The 17770-nt window shown below is 35.7% G+C and overlaps 1 protein-coding gene across 1 annotated transcript in view; it reads left to right on the top strand.

The window, feature by feature from the left end:
* Nucleotides 1–17770, top strand: part of LOC150094128 (cytoplasmic dynein 2 intermediate chain 1-like) — a 193168-nt gene that overhangs the window by 108193 nt on the left and 67205 nt on the right. The window contains exon 7 of the mRNA XM_090412407.1: nt 11607–11694. Coding sequence (XP_090268533.1) covers nt 11607–11694 — 88 coding nt within the window. The remainder of the gene's footprint in view (nt 1–11606; nt 11695–17770) is intronic.

Below are 17770 nucleotides of genomic sequence, written 5' to 3'. Positions count from 1 at the left end.
CACTTGTTTGTAATAGGCCTTGTGGCCTCTCATGTAAGAGTGATATAAAAAAAAAGAGAGAGAGAGAATATCTATACATAATAAATAACGGAAAAACTCACGTAGAAATATTATTTAATAGTATAATTTTCGCCTGTGTGTCACAGGCATCTTCAGTACAATTAGGCACAAAAATTAAACATTAACTGACAATTCCAAAAAGCGCCACCTAAGTAGCTGGTGTAAGATAACTAAAAAGGTCAATAACTTTCCTAAAATAAAAAAAAAATAAAAAAAAATTTAATACAATAAAAAGTTAGGAAAGATTAGCTGATTTGTAAAGTACTATCTCCCATAAAAGGGATAGACGTAAGCCGTCGGATCTGTTTAAGTTAGGAGAATGAAGTAGAGTTTCACATGCTTCTTTATAAAGGCGATCCATGAGAAACTGACTTTTGTGAAGAACTCTTGTCTTTCTCCAATGAACTCTGTGTCTAGTGAAGATGGCATGTTCTGCAAGTCCAGGCTTTTCAGGTTTAAAGTATTCAATATAAGATTGGTGTTCTTCTAGCCGAATGGAGGCAGATCTTCCCGTTTGTCCGAAATAACATAATCCACAAGAGCACGGAATCTGGTAGACACCTGGATGATTAAGATGTGGAAGCTTGTCCTTTGGAGAAGCGAGAAAGGTGGAGATTTTTCTAAACGGTCGAAAGGCAACAAAAATATTCAGTGGTTTTAAAATTTTTGCTATACGTTCACTGATGCCTTGTATATAAGGGATGGTAATGCGCGTTATTTCCTCTGTGTTTGAAGAGGGAGACATATTAAATCTACTCAAAGTTCTTTTAATGAAGCAATTCTTATAGCCATTAGATAGAAAGGAAGAAGTTATATATCGTATTTCTTTCTGTAAAAGATCGAAAATTATTTACGTCTATCCCCTTTATGGGAGATAGTACTTTACAAATCAGCTAATCTTTCCTAACTTTTTATTGTATTAATTTTTTTTTTTTTTTTTTTTTTTAGGAAAGTTATTGACCTTTTTAGTTATCTTACACCAGCTACTTAGGTGGCGCTTTTTGGAATTGTCAGTTAATGTTTAATTTTTGTGCCTAATTGTACTGAAGATGCCTGTGACACACAGGCGAAAATTATACTATTAAATAATATTTCTACGTGAGTTTTTCCGTTATTTATTATGTATAGTTATGTCTACTCACGGTTTACCTCTTTTAAAACTTAGAGAGAGAATATGTTTATCTTTTTTCCTCTCATGTGTAACAAAATCTTAATCCCACATCCAATTTGTAATAGAGGGTTTTCATTTTATAAATAAGAGCACAGATTGTCTTCATTTATGATAGTAGTTATAGATTATGTGGTATAAAATTTATTTATTGCTCTTCAGTTTTTTATTAATATAAAGAAAGGTTCTTTGTTCACCATTATACATAAATCCTTTCTGTAGTATTCCTTACATGATGCTAGATATTTGAGAAAAACTAAATACTATCATTGAACCTGACACACCATTTCTGTAGTAGTAGTAGTAGTACTAGAATTTTGAAATATTCACCATTTTCCATTGTCATCTGCAAATATCAGAAGTTCTTAGTATGATTAAAGGAAGAGAGATCCATAAATAGTTCTGGAATTCCTTGTTTCCTGAAATGCATGATTTCAAATGTTGTGTGATATCTTATGTTCTTTCATATCTTGTCATTAGAATGAGTTTTGGATCTTGTGGAATTACTAGTCATAAGCAAAAAAGGAATTAACTCCAGAAAATCTGAGTTGGGTATAGAATACCACAATAACTGTTAGCAAGTTATCGCTCTGATATTAAATGACCAGAATTATGCAGAAAGGAGAACATGCTGAAAATTTTTATCACTTCATCCAAAGGATAAATAGTTTAAAGTAATAGAAAAGCTTAGCTGCAAAGGAAATCGACCTCATAAAAAATATATAAAAATTATGCTAAAAAAGGAATTTAAAGGAAATTTGTAAGCTAAATTATAAATAAATTAATAGATCCTCTAACATCCTTTTGTTCTCCAAAGGGAGTAGCATGTTGAGGCTCTTTTGTCCTTAAAGTAATTATTTTAACATGTGTGTTGGGTCTCACTAAATTCTTAACCATGAATGCTGACCACTGTGTAACCTTGAAAAAAAATTTAATGAAAACAGTTTGTAAAGGTCTTTCATTCTTGTGAATGTGACCTAACTTTTTTGAAGATTGAAAAACAGCACTTGGCTCTTACTTGTAGCTGGTCCAAGGAAGTATTTCATAGGGAACCAGGGAAGAGTACGTGGCAGACAACTACTACCATCTGATTGGTCCCTGATAATATGTATTATTATCAGAAGGAAAAGTCCTACTATTTTGTGGCAAAGATCAGCTATCTTGGAAACTGGTTGAAAAAGGTCTAGAAATAGTTCCTCTATCAGCAACTTGACTTGTGAACTTATTTTTCTTCAGTCGAGTATTATGGAAGTAAAAGCAAACACCATTTCTATGGGGCTACACAGGTACTGCTAAATTATATAATTCTTTAAGTAATACAAGAGGCTTTTGCATGTGATGAAAGCATTGAGTGAGAGATTAATTTGGATTTTAAAATTTTTTTTTTTTATATTGATCCCATATACAAGAGGCTAAGAGACCTATAAGCACATCAGTACCTTGTGTGGGATGCAGATAAGGACTCGCATAGAAGTTTATTGATGTTTTTTTTTTTTTTTTTTTTTTGAAGAGCTGCAAGTTGTAATTGTTTGGGAATACTTCATGAGGAAGGCTGTAAGGGTGGACAGAATACAACAGGAAGAGGAATAGCAGATTTGGGGTGTTCACAGTTGCATAGTAAATTGATGCTGGGCAACTGCTGCTCTAGTATTAACAGGTGCAACTGAAAGTGAAGGAATGATATTTGCCAATTCACTGGAGTAGTGACCATGGAAGTACCTATAGAATAGACACAGTGCTGAAACACTGCATCTGTGAGATAAAGGTGGAAGTGAATCTGTAAGAGTGTTCAATCGATGAGCCCAATTTCTTGCCTCTGAACCTCATCAAGGATTTTAAGGGAGGTTTTAGGTGTTCCATCCCAAACATATGAGCAGTATTCTAAGCATGGGCAGATTTGGGATTTGTGTATAGTTAGGAGATGGTTGAGTGCAAAATAGCCTTTTGAACAAATGAGAATGCCTAGTTTCTCGAATGCTGAGGAGGCTATTGATGTGATGTGTTTATGCTAGGAGAGACTGGAGGTAAATGTTAGTCCAGGCAGAGAGATCTGATCTGTCTGGTGATTTTTGCATTACTGAGGGTAAGGGAAGGTGAGCTTAGGCCTCTTTTGGATAGAAAAGGCAAGACTGTTTTGGTGGCATTGAACATGACAAAGTTGTCCTCCAATGAAGGATAGCATAAAGATCGATGTTTAAGAAACTGGAAAGGAATTTAAAGGAAAGTTTTAGGCTAAATTATAAATAAATAAATGTAAATATTAAATAAATGTTAGATGTTGGCTATTATTCAAATTATAACTTATTTCAGTGTTAACTGAATACCATATAAGAAAGAATAAATAGGTAATATTTCTGGATTTTAAGCAAGCATCCTTAGACTTGATTTGAATGATTTGTGAAATTTTCTTAGAATATCCATTACTGGCTGGTAGTTGAAGTAGAGACTGTAAATCTTCTTTCATTTTTTGATTTACTTCTTGTAATAGAGATATCGCCCTTTCTTGAGTGTATGTATAATACCAAATTTTTGTGATATATGTTGCAATGAGGAGAAATGTAGGGTAGGCAACGACCTGTGTGAGTAAGCTTATGGTATATGCTAAGAGAGAGGCCTCCTTCTGCTTTTTTTTTCGCAATTAAAACATCTACGAAAGGTAATTTTTCTTCATTTACAAGTTTTACTAAGCAGGTGATTATGACAAACTGAGGAGTCACCTTTCATCAGCGTCATGACATAAGAATTTGGTGAGGAGAGATAATAGCAGTGCATTGGAGATGATCGATGCAAGTTTGAAGCTAACAGCACCAGACTGTATACTCAGAATTAGGAAGCTAAATCAGGTAAGAGTTGGATAAATGAAAAGCATATATAAGCAGGAGATGTAGAAAAAGTTCTGGAGGAAATATAAAAGAAAAGATGATCAGCAAATCCCTAGTGGTACAAGGTACATCAAGATGGGTTAACTGTATTTTAAGGAAGACCAAAACCAATTCTGAGATGAAGTTAGCTGATGAGGCTGGAAAAAAAAAATCCCAAAGAGTTCTTTCACTATGCTGTATAAGTTTAAAAGAAAAAATGGCTATAGAAGGGTGACTTTAATGAGAGCTAATGGTATAGTGCTATGGAGGTAACAGAAGCCAACAAAATAATTATTTGAGTGATTATTTTGCAAGTGTTTACCACACAGGTAGATATATTCCAGTGCCAGATGCAACAATGATTGATGGGAAAATAAAGGTGGATGACTAGGGCAGTGCTTACCTTAATTGCAGAACCTTAATGTGATCATGGCCATGGGATTAGATGGCAAATCATTCAAATCATTCCATGTATTAAGAGAAATGTACAAGGAAATTGGCACCTTTTCGGACCAAAATGTTTAATTTAAATCTCACTTCTAGGGAGGTACCAAAGATGTGTACAGATGGCAAAATAGTGCTACTTCATAAAAGAGGCACCAAGATAAAAGTTCCAAATTATAGTAATCAATATCTCAGGATTGGCAAAGTTGTTCAAAGGCAGGATTCAGAATTCAGTGTAGGTCTTTCTTTAGTAATCTCTTACTTTTTCTAATAAAGTGACAATGGAGTTGGATAATGGAAATGACTATTCAGTGATACTGCTGTACTTTGCAAAGTGATTTGACTGGATTCCATATGGAACTATGTTGTATAAATTGGAGCAAATGATGATGGATATGAAGCTAATGATTTGGATAAGCGGGAAGTTGATGGACAGATATCAAAGAGTGGTGCACATGGGAAGAATTGAGTATCAGAGAAGGCAGGTGACTAGTAGATTGTACTGCAGGGCTTTATACTTGGTCATCTGCAGCTTGAATTGTACATCAGTGATACAGGAAATGATTTATGGGAAAATATTCATTCGTTTACTGATTATGCAAAGCTAGGAAGAGTGATAGTCAACTGATGGAAATATAAGACTAGGAATTTGGCAAGCTGATTATAGACAGGTAGCTGAAGTTTAGAGGAAGGTATTTTGCAAACATGGTTAAAATAGTATATGAGATTATTTGGTTGTTGAAGAATACACTAACAAGCTTGGATAGGAATGTTATTATTCCTTTATAAGCCTTTGATAAAGTCACATCTAGAAGTGGACCCTCAATGAGATGGCCAGATGGTGTGTCTGGAGTGACTAGCCTTCAAAGAGTTGAAGCCTCCAGAAAACCACATAACAGGGTCACTTGGCAAGGACTGGTGGGGCACATTGCTGAGTGACTATATGGCATCTGATGATATCCACTGAATTTGTGGATAACCTAGACTGCTGTACACAGATTTAGTCACATTTTTTCCACGAGGATGCAGAGGATCCAGAAGCAAGTGACCGAGATTGTGGCAGGCCTATGCCATGCTCCCTATAAGAATAAATTGAAGATCTGTAGAATAATCTGTAGGCTTCAAAAACTACCTGATAAGTGAATAAGAGGGTACATGATAGAAGCATATAATTATTAGAGGGGTTTTATAGGATTGACACCAAAGATTTCCGTACATGGCAGGAAGGAAGAGAACAAACAATCATCCCTCTTAAAATTGTATTGTGGTTAGCAAGAGTGTTGGGACTAGATTTTATGCTTGGAGAGAGTGGTGAATAGATTGCAAGAAAGGGTTTGTGAGTTCTTTGCTAATGAATGAGTTCAAGGATAGATATTATGTGAATAGTGGTTATTATGGACTCCCATGGTGATAAAAAAAAATAATAATCAGTTACATGAGGAGTACAAAGAACAGGCCAGGAAATTAACTTGGTGTGCAAGGACAGAAAGTGCAGTACAAGAAGAAACGAACCAAGTCAAGAAACATCCTAAACTGTTATTTTGATATGTGACAAATAGAAGAAAGAATGATTATGGGGGATGGTGTTAGTGGGTGAAAATGATATATTGATAACTGCTGCAGAGGATATAGTCAGGGTATGCAGTCAGCAGTTTCATCTTCATGAATGCAACAGCATTGAGGAGCTTGAGTGTAGAAGGTATGGTGGAGATGGGACTGATAGTGAGTGAGCAGGAGATATATAAGGAATTGTGTAAGCTTAATATTAATAAGGCAGTAGGGTAGGACTTGACAACATATCATCATGTCCTTGAATTAATGCTCCAGGGCAGTGGTTCTCAACCTTTTATGTTTCATGTACCCCTGGAAATGGGTAACTGGCATACCCCTTGTATAGACAGATAAAACTATAGTTATAGTATAATAATCGGAATAAAATAAAATATATACACACACACACATTAAATTTTGTATTCATAAATTACATATATTGATAAGCACCAAGGGTGACATAAACAATTCAACAAATCTTTTCAAATTATAAACATTTTGCTGATGTGTTCTATGTTGAGAAGAAAACAGAGGCCATGGTAAAAAAAAAAAAAAATTATCTCTGGGAAAATGGAATTAAAAAGAACAGCTGTGAACCAATTTTAGTGACTATAAATTAAAGATGCCAAGAAATCATATACTTGGTTTAATCCTTTATCCAAGTGTAAGCAAACAAGTTTGCACCTGAACTATTTTCAGGACTGGGGCAATTCATATATAAAAGCTTATAACTTCCCATCACTTGCCTTAGTATCCCATAATGCAAAACACACATCCTAACAGGTATGTATAATGTTATGCATTATGGGAAAGGTCACTACCCAGTGATGAGACCTCAATAAAGGTCAAAACAATACCTATCGTACTTCTAAAGCTAATTTACTGATGAAGCTTAAGCCACAACCATCTCTGGCCACCCATTCCATCCATTTACCACCCTCCAATCAAAAAGCCTAGTCCTAACATCCTTGCTAACCACATGCCCTTACACTACTTCCACTGGTGACCCCTTGTTCTCTTCCTTCTTGCCATGTACTGAAAAAAAGTCTTCGGTGTCAATTCTATAAAACCCCTTTAATAACTGAAATGCTTCTATCATGTCTTTTCTTTTTCATCTATCAGCTAATTTTTGAAGCCTACAGGCCACCAGTTCATTCTCATAGGGAACATTCCACAGACCTAGCACAATCTTTATCACTTACCCCTGGATCCTCTGCATCCTCATGAAAAAAATGGAAAAAATGTGACTAAATCTGTTAGTCACATTTTTTGATGTTAGGACTAGTCTAGGTGATCCACAGATTCAGTGGACATCATCAGATGCCATATAGCATGATAGGGGTGGATGGGGGAGGCTGACATCAAAGAGTAATATATGGTGGAATGGGATCTAGAAGAATGAAGGTGACTAGTGGGGTACCTCATGGTTCTGTACTAGGGCTATTACTCTTTCATTTGTACATCGATGATATAGGGAAAGAGGGGATATTTAGTTTGCTGATGATGCAAAACTGGGGAGAGCAATAGCAAATAAAGGTGATGTCAATTTCCTGCAGGATGGTTTAAATAAATTGGCATTGTGGGCAGAGGATAATGAATGTCAATTTAATGTTGCAAAATGTAAGGTTATTCACTTCTGAATGAAAATGTTGCATGTGATATATCATATTGATGGTACTGGATTGAAGGAATTGGATGAGGCTATGGACTTGGGGATAATGGTGGACAAAGAGTTGAAGTTCAGAGGGCATATTTCAAAAGTTGGTAAAATATCTCAGTGGATTACTTGAATGTTGAAAAACATGCCAAAAAGTAAAGATAGGGAAGTTTTTATCCTATCCCTCTTCATAAGGCTTTGATTTGGCCACATTTTGAATACTGGGTGCAGATTTGGTCATTTGGGTTTCTTGGGGGCCATGAGATGGTAGAGAAGATTCAGAGATGAGTGACTTAACTGATGACAGATCTGTGAAATGCTCCCTATGAGGAAAGGTTGCAAGTTTGTGGCTACAAAGTTTAATTGGTAGGCTGTAAAGAGGGGACATGGTAGAAACAAAAATGATATTAAAACAACTGATATAACTACAAGAAAGAACATTTCTTAAAATAATTTAACCCCCTTGTTTCGTCAAATTGTAATCATTTTTTTTTTTTTTTTTTTTTTTTTAAGGATGTGGACTGCAGAGTTTGGTGGATAAAAGGAGAGGTGATATGATTGAGACTTTTAAACTGTTGAGAGGTGGTTACAAGGTTGACACTGGGGAGTTCTTTCACTTGGTTGAACAGCAGGAAGGAGTGATGACAAGGGGGCCATCCCTGGAAGTTACGAAAGGAAACTGTGAGCAAGAGGGTGAGAAGTGGTTTCTTTGCATGGAGGGTGGTTGAACCATGGAATGCATCGCCTGATAGAGTGTCAATGAGATTGGTCAATGAGTTTAAGGAGTGGTATGATAGACATTGTGTTTCCTAGGAGGGACCTCCCACGATGAGTCTTGATAGACTTTGTTTCTTAGGAAGGACTTCCCGCTATGAGTCTTTTGACTCCAAGGAGGCCTGAATAATAATAATAATATAAGAAGAGTTGCTTTGTAATAGTTAGTTTGGATCTCCCACGATGAGTCTCCAAACTCCATGGGGATATCATATAATATCATAATAATTCCTCCTCCCAGTGTTTGTCCCATAATTGAATTCCTCAATAATAATTATGTGACCTGTACTCATCATGCTAAAATTGCATATAATTTACATTCTCCTATATACCCCAGGATTTTAGCAGTAGCTAATTACATATTTAGTTCTGTTGGCCTCTAGCTCACACCAGATAGCTTGAAATGAACTGTCCTCTGAATCCATGATTCAGAGGACAGTTCCCAATATGTACCTCTACTCTTTTTGGCTTTAACTCCACTACAACCCTGCCCATCCAGTCCTGTTCTTACTCTCTTCTCTGAAGACACTATATCCTCTGCATTCTATTCCTATGACCATATCATCTTGGCCAACCGTGCCTCATTGATGTCTATAACATTTGGCCAAGTTGTGCTAACCAATGCTAAAAACTCCTCAATCTTATTTCGAATACTTCTGGCATTAGCATACATAAACTCCAAAGCCCCCCCCCCTTTCATCCCACAACCTTCCTTACACCTTTTGTTATTTAGACAACTAAAGTTAACCTGAGGTGGTACATTTTGCATCATGTGATCACTCTTCCACTTACTAACTTCTAGGTTGCCTGGACCAATGTTCACCTGCATCCCACTCCCTAAACATTTTAGTTTCCCTGACTTTGTCCTTCTTTCTGACTGTCACCAGATCCATTTAGATTCTAGTCATCCACCTTATATAAACCCTTACTTCCATCAAACTCACTTCACAAATTCCACACCATTCCTCCTACACAAAATGTGCGCTGACTCATTCGTGATCATAGCTCTCCATCTCAGCTTGCCTTTATTATATGGTGTCAACCGACCCACAACTTTTACTTTCTCACTCTTCTTTTTTTCATGCACTGCACTAGTTCATGTAATTTTGCATACCACACTTGTCACCTGATAAATCATTTGTACCAGTCAAAATAAACATCTCTTTCACCTTAACTCTCTGCATCCTTACATCATCATTATTGTTATTACCTGACACCTCCAGGAAGTCCAAAGACTCATCGAGGGAAGACGCCTACTCTAGAATTCTCTGTCTCCACTACTCAATCCACCAAGTACATCAAACGACATCATCTACACCAACACCATCTACTGCCTACCACCACCAGTATTTTTAAAGAAAATCACAAACATCCATGCCCACGGTGGGATTCGAACCCACAGCCTTTTGGCTGGAGAGTGGATGCGCTAACCACTCAGCCAACCAGGCTAGCTCATGACTCGACATCCTTTATCTTTGCTCCAGGAAAATAGATTTTGTCACACTCTCCTCATATCAATGAATTGCCATACAAAATCTAATCATCTTTATTTTCATGCTTTTGCTCTTTCATGCTCTGCTTTCTCTCCTCTTTCTTTTGCTTCTATGTCATACCATCCATGAGGCATTTCTCCAACCACTTAATCTCGCATCTAGTCATTCTCTTCATTTTCCACTGCATCATTCATACAGTCACTCGTACCACTTGCAACACTAACTATGCCAATAGCATTATCACACATTTTGTCTTTCAATCCACTGCTATCACTCTTATAACATTCACTCATGAAACACTTTCAACAGATATATTTACCATGTGGTGGGAGGGGAGTAGTATTTCAAAAAGAGTAATGTCACTAATTGTATTCTGCAGAGGTCTGTTTTGGGACCATTATTGTTTAACTTTTAAATTAATGATATTGAGACATTCTTACTGAAGATACTCAATTTGCAGATGATGCAAAGTTGGGAAAAGCTGTGAGGAGTAGAGCACATGTCATGGCATTACACGAAGATCTAAATAGATTGTGTGAGTGTGTAAGTGAATGAAGCTGCGAATTTAATGTTGAAAAGTGTAAGGTTTTGAAATTTGGTAGACAAGGGTGAGATACAGAGTATACTAATGGGGAAATTTTGAAGGAGGTAGAAGAGATGAGAGATCTGGGGGTGGTGGTGAACAGAGACATATAGTTATACTTCACAATGCTAAAATTACAAGAACATCATAACAGATTATGTCAATAATGAGGAGTACCTTGACATGTAGAAGAAAAGAGTTACAATTCCCTTGTATAAGGATTTGATCAGACTCCATATAGACTATTGTGTGCAGATTTGGTTCCTCATTTTCACCAGGATGAAGATGGGTCCAGAGAAGATTCCGGGAGACCCAACACCAATAATCGGTATTGGGTCTCCTAGAATTTGGGATATGCACAGATTGAGGGAATCCAAATTAATGGCCTTATGGATAGTTAGAAGGTGAGGGGATATGATTGATACATATAAGTTTGTGAAAGATTGTTACTTGATTAATGTGGAGAACAAGAGGCCTTTCCTGAAAGCTTGTATAAGAGAAGTGTGAGCAAAGGAGTGAGGAGCAGGTTCTTTGCTGGGATAATGGTTGGTGATGTAAAGTATTACCTTAAGAGCATGTTAAGTGCAGAAACTATGAATTCTGTTGCATCACATTCAGAGTATGATCTTTTTGCATGAGACTGTTGTGGATTTTCCATGATGAGTCTTTGGACTCCCTGGAGGTCTGAATAGTAATAATAATGCTGTACATCATGGCTATATGCTATAATGTAGCACTATATATGACCTGTGAAGGGATTATTTTGTGCACTTGAAGTCAGCTGCTCTCTATACAGAATTTATTTAGTCATGAAAATATTTCATATCCACAAATTTTTATGCAAATTTTTGTTTGCTAATGAAAGGAAGAAAATTGCTTGTTAAGTAATAATATACTAAATAGTTAATTTGTTTTCATTATATTTGTTATGTTTATTAATTTGTGACATAATTATTGAAAATTAATTTGAACAGAAAACATGATGCAACAGAATTTTTTTATTAATCACTGACAGGAAAGACACTGCAACTAGTGGACTAAGAACATTTGATTTCCAAGTTATACCATCCCAAACAAGCCATGTTTTGGTAACCACGGATACAGTAAGTATTTTCCTCTTATCCTCTGGTTATAAGAAAAACAGTAATTTTGAATCATCATAATTATGATGATTCAAACTCATTTTGATGAAAAATTATGATAAGATTTAAGCAGTTATATAAAACATTTTGTATACATCCTGAATAGTCAGTACTTGATGCATAACAACCTCAATTTGTAGCATATATAAATGCATTAAAAAAATTACAAAAATTCTATAGTGAATTTACTTTAGAAAAGCATTGATAATATTGTGCTTTGGCTACTGCTTTTTGGTGGATTGTTATAATGAGTTCACTATCAGTCTTTGCCATATTGATAATTATAGTGAATATGTTTACTACAACAAAGTACTGAAAAGTCTAGTCCTATCACCTGGCATCATTGCCATTGTTCAGGAAAGTCACTCTAACAAACCTACAGTAAAACAAATATGCTCTTTGGTCCATACAAGTTTGCAAAATTATCAAGTTGACTGTAATAATTGATGAATTATGCATTTCAAAGAAATAGATAAAAAATAATAATTATCACCTATATAGAACTTTATATAATAACTGAGTGACTTTATAAAATACAGCCAACTCTCACTATAGTGAATAAGGATCAAAGAAACCTTTTGTTATAGTTCACTGCTCTTGAATTTGGAGTGAATTTTTTAGGAAAAAGTATGCTTCCTATAGCTGTTTTGCTGGAATTCTTAAAAAAAGAAAGTGGTATACAATTTTTTTGCTCTCTCTCTCTCTCTCTCATGTAACAAACTCTTAGAGGATCTCTTGGAAATTTGAAATCAAGTCCTGGAGAAGGAGAAGAAAGCATATCGAAAGTTCTTATGAAGTAAGTCAGCAGATCCCTTAAGAGAATACTGAGACAAATGTAAGAGCTAAACTAAGTATTAAAGTCATCATCAAATTCCTAATATGTACCCTGATAGCATGTATGAGATATTATAATGGTAATATATTAAAATGTTACTAGCTTCTTATTGCCAATTTTCCTTCAAATTCATCTGCTTTTCAGGAACTTCCAATGTTGTCAGATGTTATATAGTTTCTAAGTCAACGATACAATCTACCTAGATCTTTCTATTCCTCTAGGTCTTTTCCTGCCAATCTGGCAAAAAAAAACACTTCATTTACAAATCTTTTCTCTCCCATTCTGTTTAAGTGTCTATAAAAACCCAAGACTAGCTCTTCTCATGCGTTCCTGAATACTGGTAATGTCGGGTTCCTTTCTAATATCCTTGCTTTTAATATGATTCTGCCATTGATGCCATCTATCCACTCTCCTAATCTTTTTCTGAACTCTCATTTCTCATCATCATCAATTTCCCATATACCCCCCCCCCCAAGGGGTATTCAGGTTACTATGACAGCACTAAATGATTTTTTAACAAAATGACGGCAGAACTGGATAAGGGAAATGGGTTTACAGTGATGCTGCTGGACCTGGCAAAAGCGTTTGACAGGATACCACATGGAATTCTAATCCGTAAACTACAACATATGGGAATGGATATAGGGTTGGTGAGGTGGGTGGTTGATGGAGAGATATCAAAGAGTAGTTTATTCAGGAGTAGAGTCCAAAAGACGGCCTGTGACTAGCGGTGTGCCGCAGGGTTCTGTTCTTGGACCACTGCTGTTTAATCTGTTCATTAACGATATAGGGAAGGATCTAAGTGGAACAGTTCATTTGTTCGCTGATGATGCAAAGTTGGGTAGGGCGATAGTGAATGCAGATGATGTCAAAGTCTTGCAGGATGACTTAGATAGATTGGAGTTCTGGGCTAAGGAGAATGGATGTCAATTTAATGTGACAAAATGTAAGGTTATGCATTTTGGGGTGAAAAGATTAACAGCAGTATACCACATTGGTGGAACTGTACTCCAAGAGATTGATGAGGCCAGGGACTTGGGAGTGTTGGTGGATAGGGAGATGAAGTTTAGGGGGCACATTACAAAAGTAGCTAAATCAGCTCATCAACTCACTTGGTTGTTGAAAAATACCTTGACGAGCAGAGACAAGCAAGTTATTGTACCTCTGTACCGAGCCCTGATAAGACCTCATCTCGACTACTGTGCCCAGATTTGGTCACCTCGGTTCCTTCTTGATGGGGAGGAGGTGGAGAGGATCCAGAGGCGAGTGACTAAGATGATAGCAGGTCTATGAAATGAACCATATGAGAACAGGTTGAAGATTTGTGGGTTGCAGAAACTAGTTGATAGGCAGAAAAGGGGAGATATGATTGAGACATTCAAATTGCTAAAAGGATTCTATAGGATTAATTCAGAGGATATTTTTGAGATCAGGACTGGTGGTGGGAGAACTGGGGGACACCTATGGAAGCTGGGCAAGAGTGTGGTTAGCAGGGGTGTTAAAGCTGGGTTATTTACTTTTAGAGTGGTAAATGAGTGGAATAAGCTGCCAGAGTCTGTTGTGGGTGCTATGAGAGTGAGCGAGTTCAAGGCAAGGTATGATAGATACTGTGAGAATGTCAAATAGTTGTGTGGACATGATGTTTAGGGCCTCCCTCGATGAGTCTAAGGACTCCCTGGAGTAGCCCAAAATAATAATAATAATAATAATGATTATGTTTACCTTATTATTAATCTCCTATGAACAATTTTCTTCCAAATTAATCTATTACTTGTGAGCACTTCAATATTGTTATATCTAACATTCCATGCTTCTGACTGAATCAATCCACCTAGACTGGTCTTCCTCTGGGTCTCTCTCCTGCCATCTTGGCATCAAATCAAACTTCCCATACCTGTTTTGCTAACCTTTTTTCATCCATTCTATTTAAGTGGCCATACCACATTAGATTAGATTTGCTGACACATTTTTGAATGCTAATAATGTCAAGCTCCTTTCTAATATTGTCATTTTTAATATGATTCTGCCATTTATACCATTGGTTCACTCCCCTAAATGGAGACCATATCTGTGGTCTCCAAGTCTTTGATCTGTTTCCAAGTCTTTGATCTTTGATCTGTCTTTAAAGTGGTTTAAATGCTGTCTTATATATAGCTGGTTTAGTGGTTTGACTATTTGACTAATTTCTCTTTTATTTCATGTAATTTTATTCAGTTGCCTTCCCATACCAGCTTTGATAATTCCATCATCTATTTCTGTATATAGATGGCCATCTTAACTAAAAGCTAATTAAATAGCTAAATGTTTTACCTTATTTTTAGTTACATATATGTATACATTGTATAAATTCAGGCTACTTCATTTTTAGAAACACTATCTACAAAATAAAATTTCGGGTTAGCCTTGTGCAACTCTCTGTCATCAGTACTAGCAAATATATACTTAGAAACCTTCGAAGAAAAAAAGAGACACCAAACTGTGGAAAAAGTATATTGGAAAGACTTTTAATGGGATTATATTGATCAAGTGCATATAATAAACAACTAAGTTATACCAACTAGTTTCACCAACTAAGTCTGTTGGCATCTTCAGGGTACATAACTGATGTAAGGCACTAAAAAGTAAAAAACTGTTACAAACTGAAATCAACCGATTCCAATTATATTAAACAAAGCAGAACAGAGCACGTACAATACATTCATAGAGCATGGATGATATCACTTGTTGTTATTTAGGAACGTTCTATAGTTGGCACTATAATTTAGTTCTGGCGAGTTGAAGGATCTGATAAGGGTCTTCCAGATCACGGGCAAGATTAGTCCTTGGTTCCTGTTAAGGTTTTGTATACAGCGGGCAACTGTTCTGGCCTCCTTAAAAATTCGGGAGCAGAAGTCCTCCTCCATATAAGGAATTGTGCTTCTATCCCACTCTATGGTATGGTTCATTCTTGAGAAATGAAAAGCTAACCCCGATTTTTCTTCTCTGTTATTATTGACATCACCTATGTGTTCTTTTTGCCTAATTTCAAGGCTCCTTGAAGTTTGGCCGATGTAATTCAAGCTGAACGAGCACTCGTGCGGCTTGAATTTTTAAGGAGGCCACAACAGTTGCCCGCTGTATACAAAACCTTAACAGGAACCAAGGACTAATATTGCCTGTTATCTGGAAGACCCTTATCAGATCCTTCAACTCGCCAGAACTGAATTATAGTGCCAACTATAGAACGTTCCTAAATAACAACAAGTGATATCATCCACACTCTATGAATGTATTGTACGCGCTCTGTTCTTTGTTTAATATAATTGGAATCGGTTGATTATAGTTTGTAACAGTTTTTTACTTTTTAATGCCTTACATCAGTTATGTACTCTGAAGATGCCAACAGCCTTAGTTGGTGAAACTAGTTGGTATAACTTAGTTGTTTATTATATGCACTTGATCAATATAATCCCATTAAAAGTCTTTCCACAAGAAAAGTAAACGTTTTTTAACAGAAAAAGTATATTGATGTGTTCTTGATTTCAAACTATAGTCCAGATTCACTCCAAGAATTGCTGACCATCTTAACAACTAATGTCCTAGTATAAAATTTACTTCAGAGCTAGAAGTTAATGGTTCCCTTCATATTCTTGATGTAAAACTTACATGCTCATTTGAAAAATTGAAGATCTCTATCTACAGAAAACCTACATGAACCAACAGATATCCTCTTGCTCAGTCTAATCAGTACCCACCTCAAAAGCTTGGTATCATTTCTCCTTCAGGAACTCTTGCGCATGTGCTCATCGGTGATGAAGGTGAGATCACCAAAGAATTAAAGTTACTTTTATTTCAGAAGAATGGTTGTCAAAACTAGACTATTTCCAAACTCCTGTTTATTCCACCTACACACCATGTCAAAGAGAATAATGATGTGAAAGGTTTCATTACTATTTGATATATCAGCTTCATTTCTAACAAGTTGGCAAAAGTCTTCAAGAAATATAAAATCCATACTTCATTAACCCCTAACAAAGCTTTGATCCTGGCTTCACCTAGAAAAAACCAAAACATAACTTAAAGTATCCAGGTGTTTACTGTCTTTAGTGTGGCTGTATTTTCTATACATTTTCTCTTATGAACAAACTGAAAAATCAGTTGAGTTTTGTATTGAAGAACATCAGAGATATCACCTATGGTAGAACCAGGGCCTCAGCTATATCTAGTCATGTTCTTAATTCTTCTTTTGATCCATCAATGTCCAGTTCACTATGTATTCAGTAAACTGGGACAGATCTGAAATTATATATAAATGCTATGATGAACTTGAAAGAAAAATTTTAGAATCAACAGAAATTGCGTTGAACCTTGTTCACCTTAATATCAACCTCAGCTACAACCTTTCTGATTGTTACTTTTCTACTATTCACTTCTACTATGGTGTTTGTGAGACCACATCCTTGTTCACAAGAACCACAACAACAATGCAGCTACTCCAAGAATTCACTCAAAAGTTAGGAATCCATCAGCAATTTAATACTATGGTAGGTGTACTCAAGAAATGTTTTTTTTTATGTATCTCTGATTTTTATTCACTTCTATGTAATGCACCCAATGAAACCTTCTAGAAAGATGAAACTAGCACTGCCCTTTAAAAATAAATAGTTTTTTTCTATTTTATCATTCAGCTATTTAGTCATAAGTTATTTTTGAAAAATGTCCAGTAGATGTAAAACATAATCTGTAAAATATATATAATAACCCCCACATATGAAAGGTCACAAGACTTATAACACAAGAGTGCCATTTATGGTACTGTTATGTTTCATAAAAAGTTGGTGACTGTACTCAGTGGGAAAAACAGTACCGTATATTCCGGCATATAAGTCGACTTTTCAGCATTGAAAAAAAGTACTAAATTTTTTAGATCGACTTATACGCCGGGTCAAAAATTGATTGCTTTCCAAGAAAAAACTAGTTCATATCATACTTGCTAAATTTATTAACAATATAACAATATTAACAATATATATATACAATAGAAACAGTAAAAATATTTCAACTTATATCAAATTTATTTACAGAAAAAATTATTTACATGTTATATAATTATTTATTTACAAAAGAAAATAGGTAGGTAACTACATAATTAAAATTTAATTTTCACTGTCTGAATGCATGAAAAGTTCATTGTACTCTGGTTCTGTAATTTCTTCCGGTATA

The sequence above is a fragment of the Typopeltis vanoorti genome, chromosome 22 (genome assembly GCF_054136105.1).
Source record: "Typopeltis vanoorti isolate ZY-2024b chromosome 22, IOZ_Tvanoo_1.0, whole genome shotgun sequence".
In the NCBI taxonomy this organism is placed as follows: domain Eukaryota; kingdom Metazoa; phylum Arthropoda; class Arachnida; order Uropygi; family Thelyphonidae; genus Typopeltis; species Typopeltis vanoorti.
This window is presented reverse-complemented; position numbering and strand designations above follow the sequence as displayed.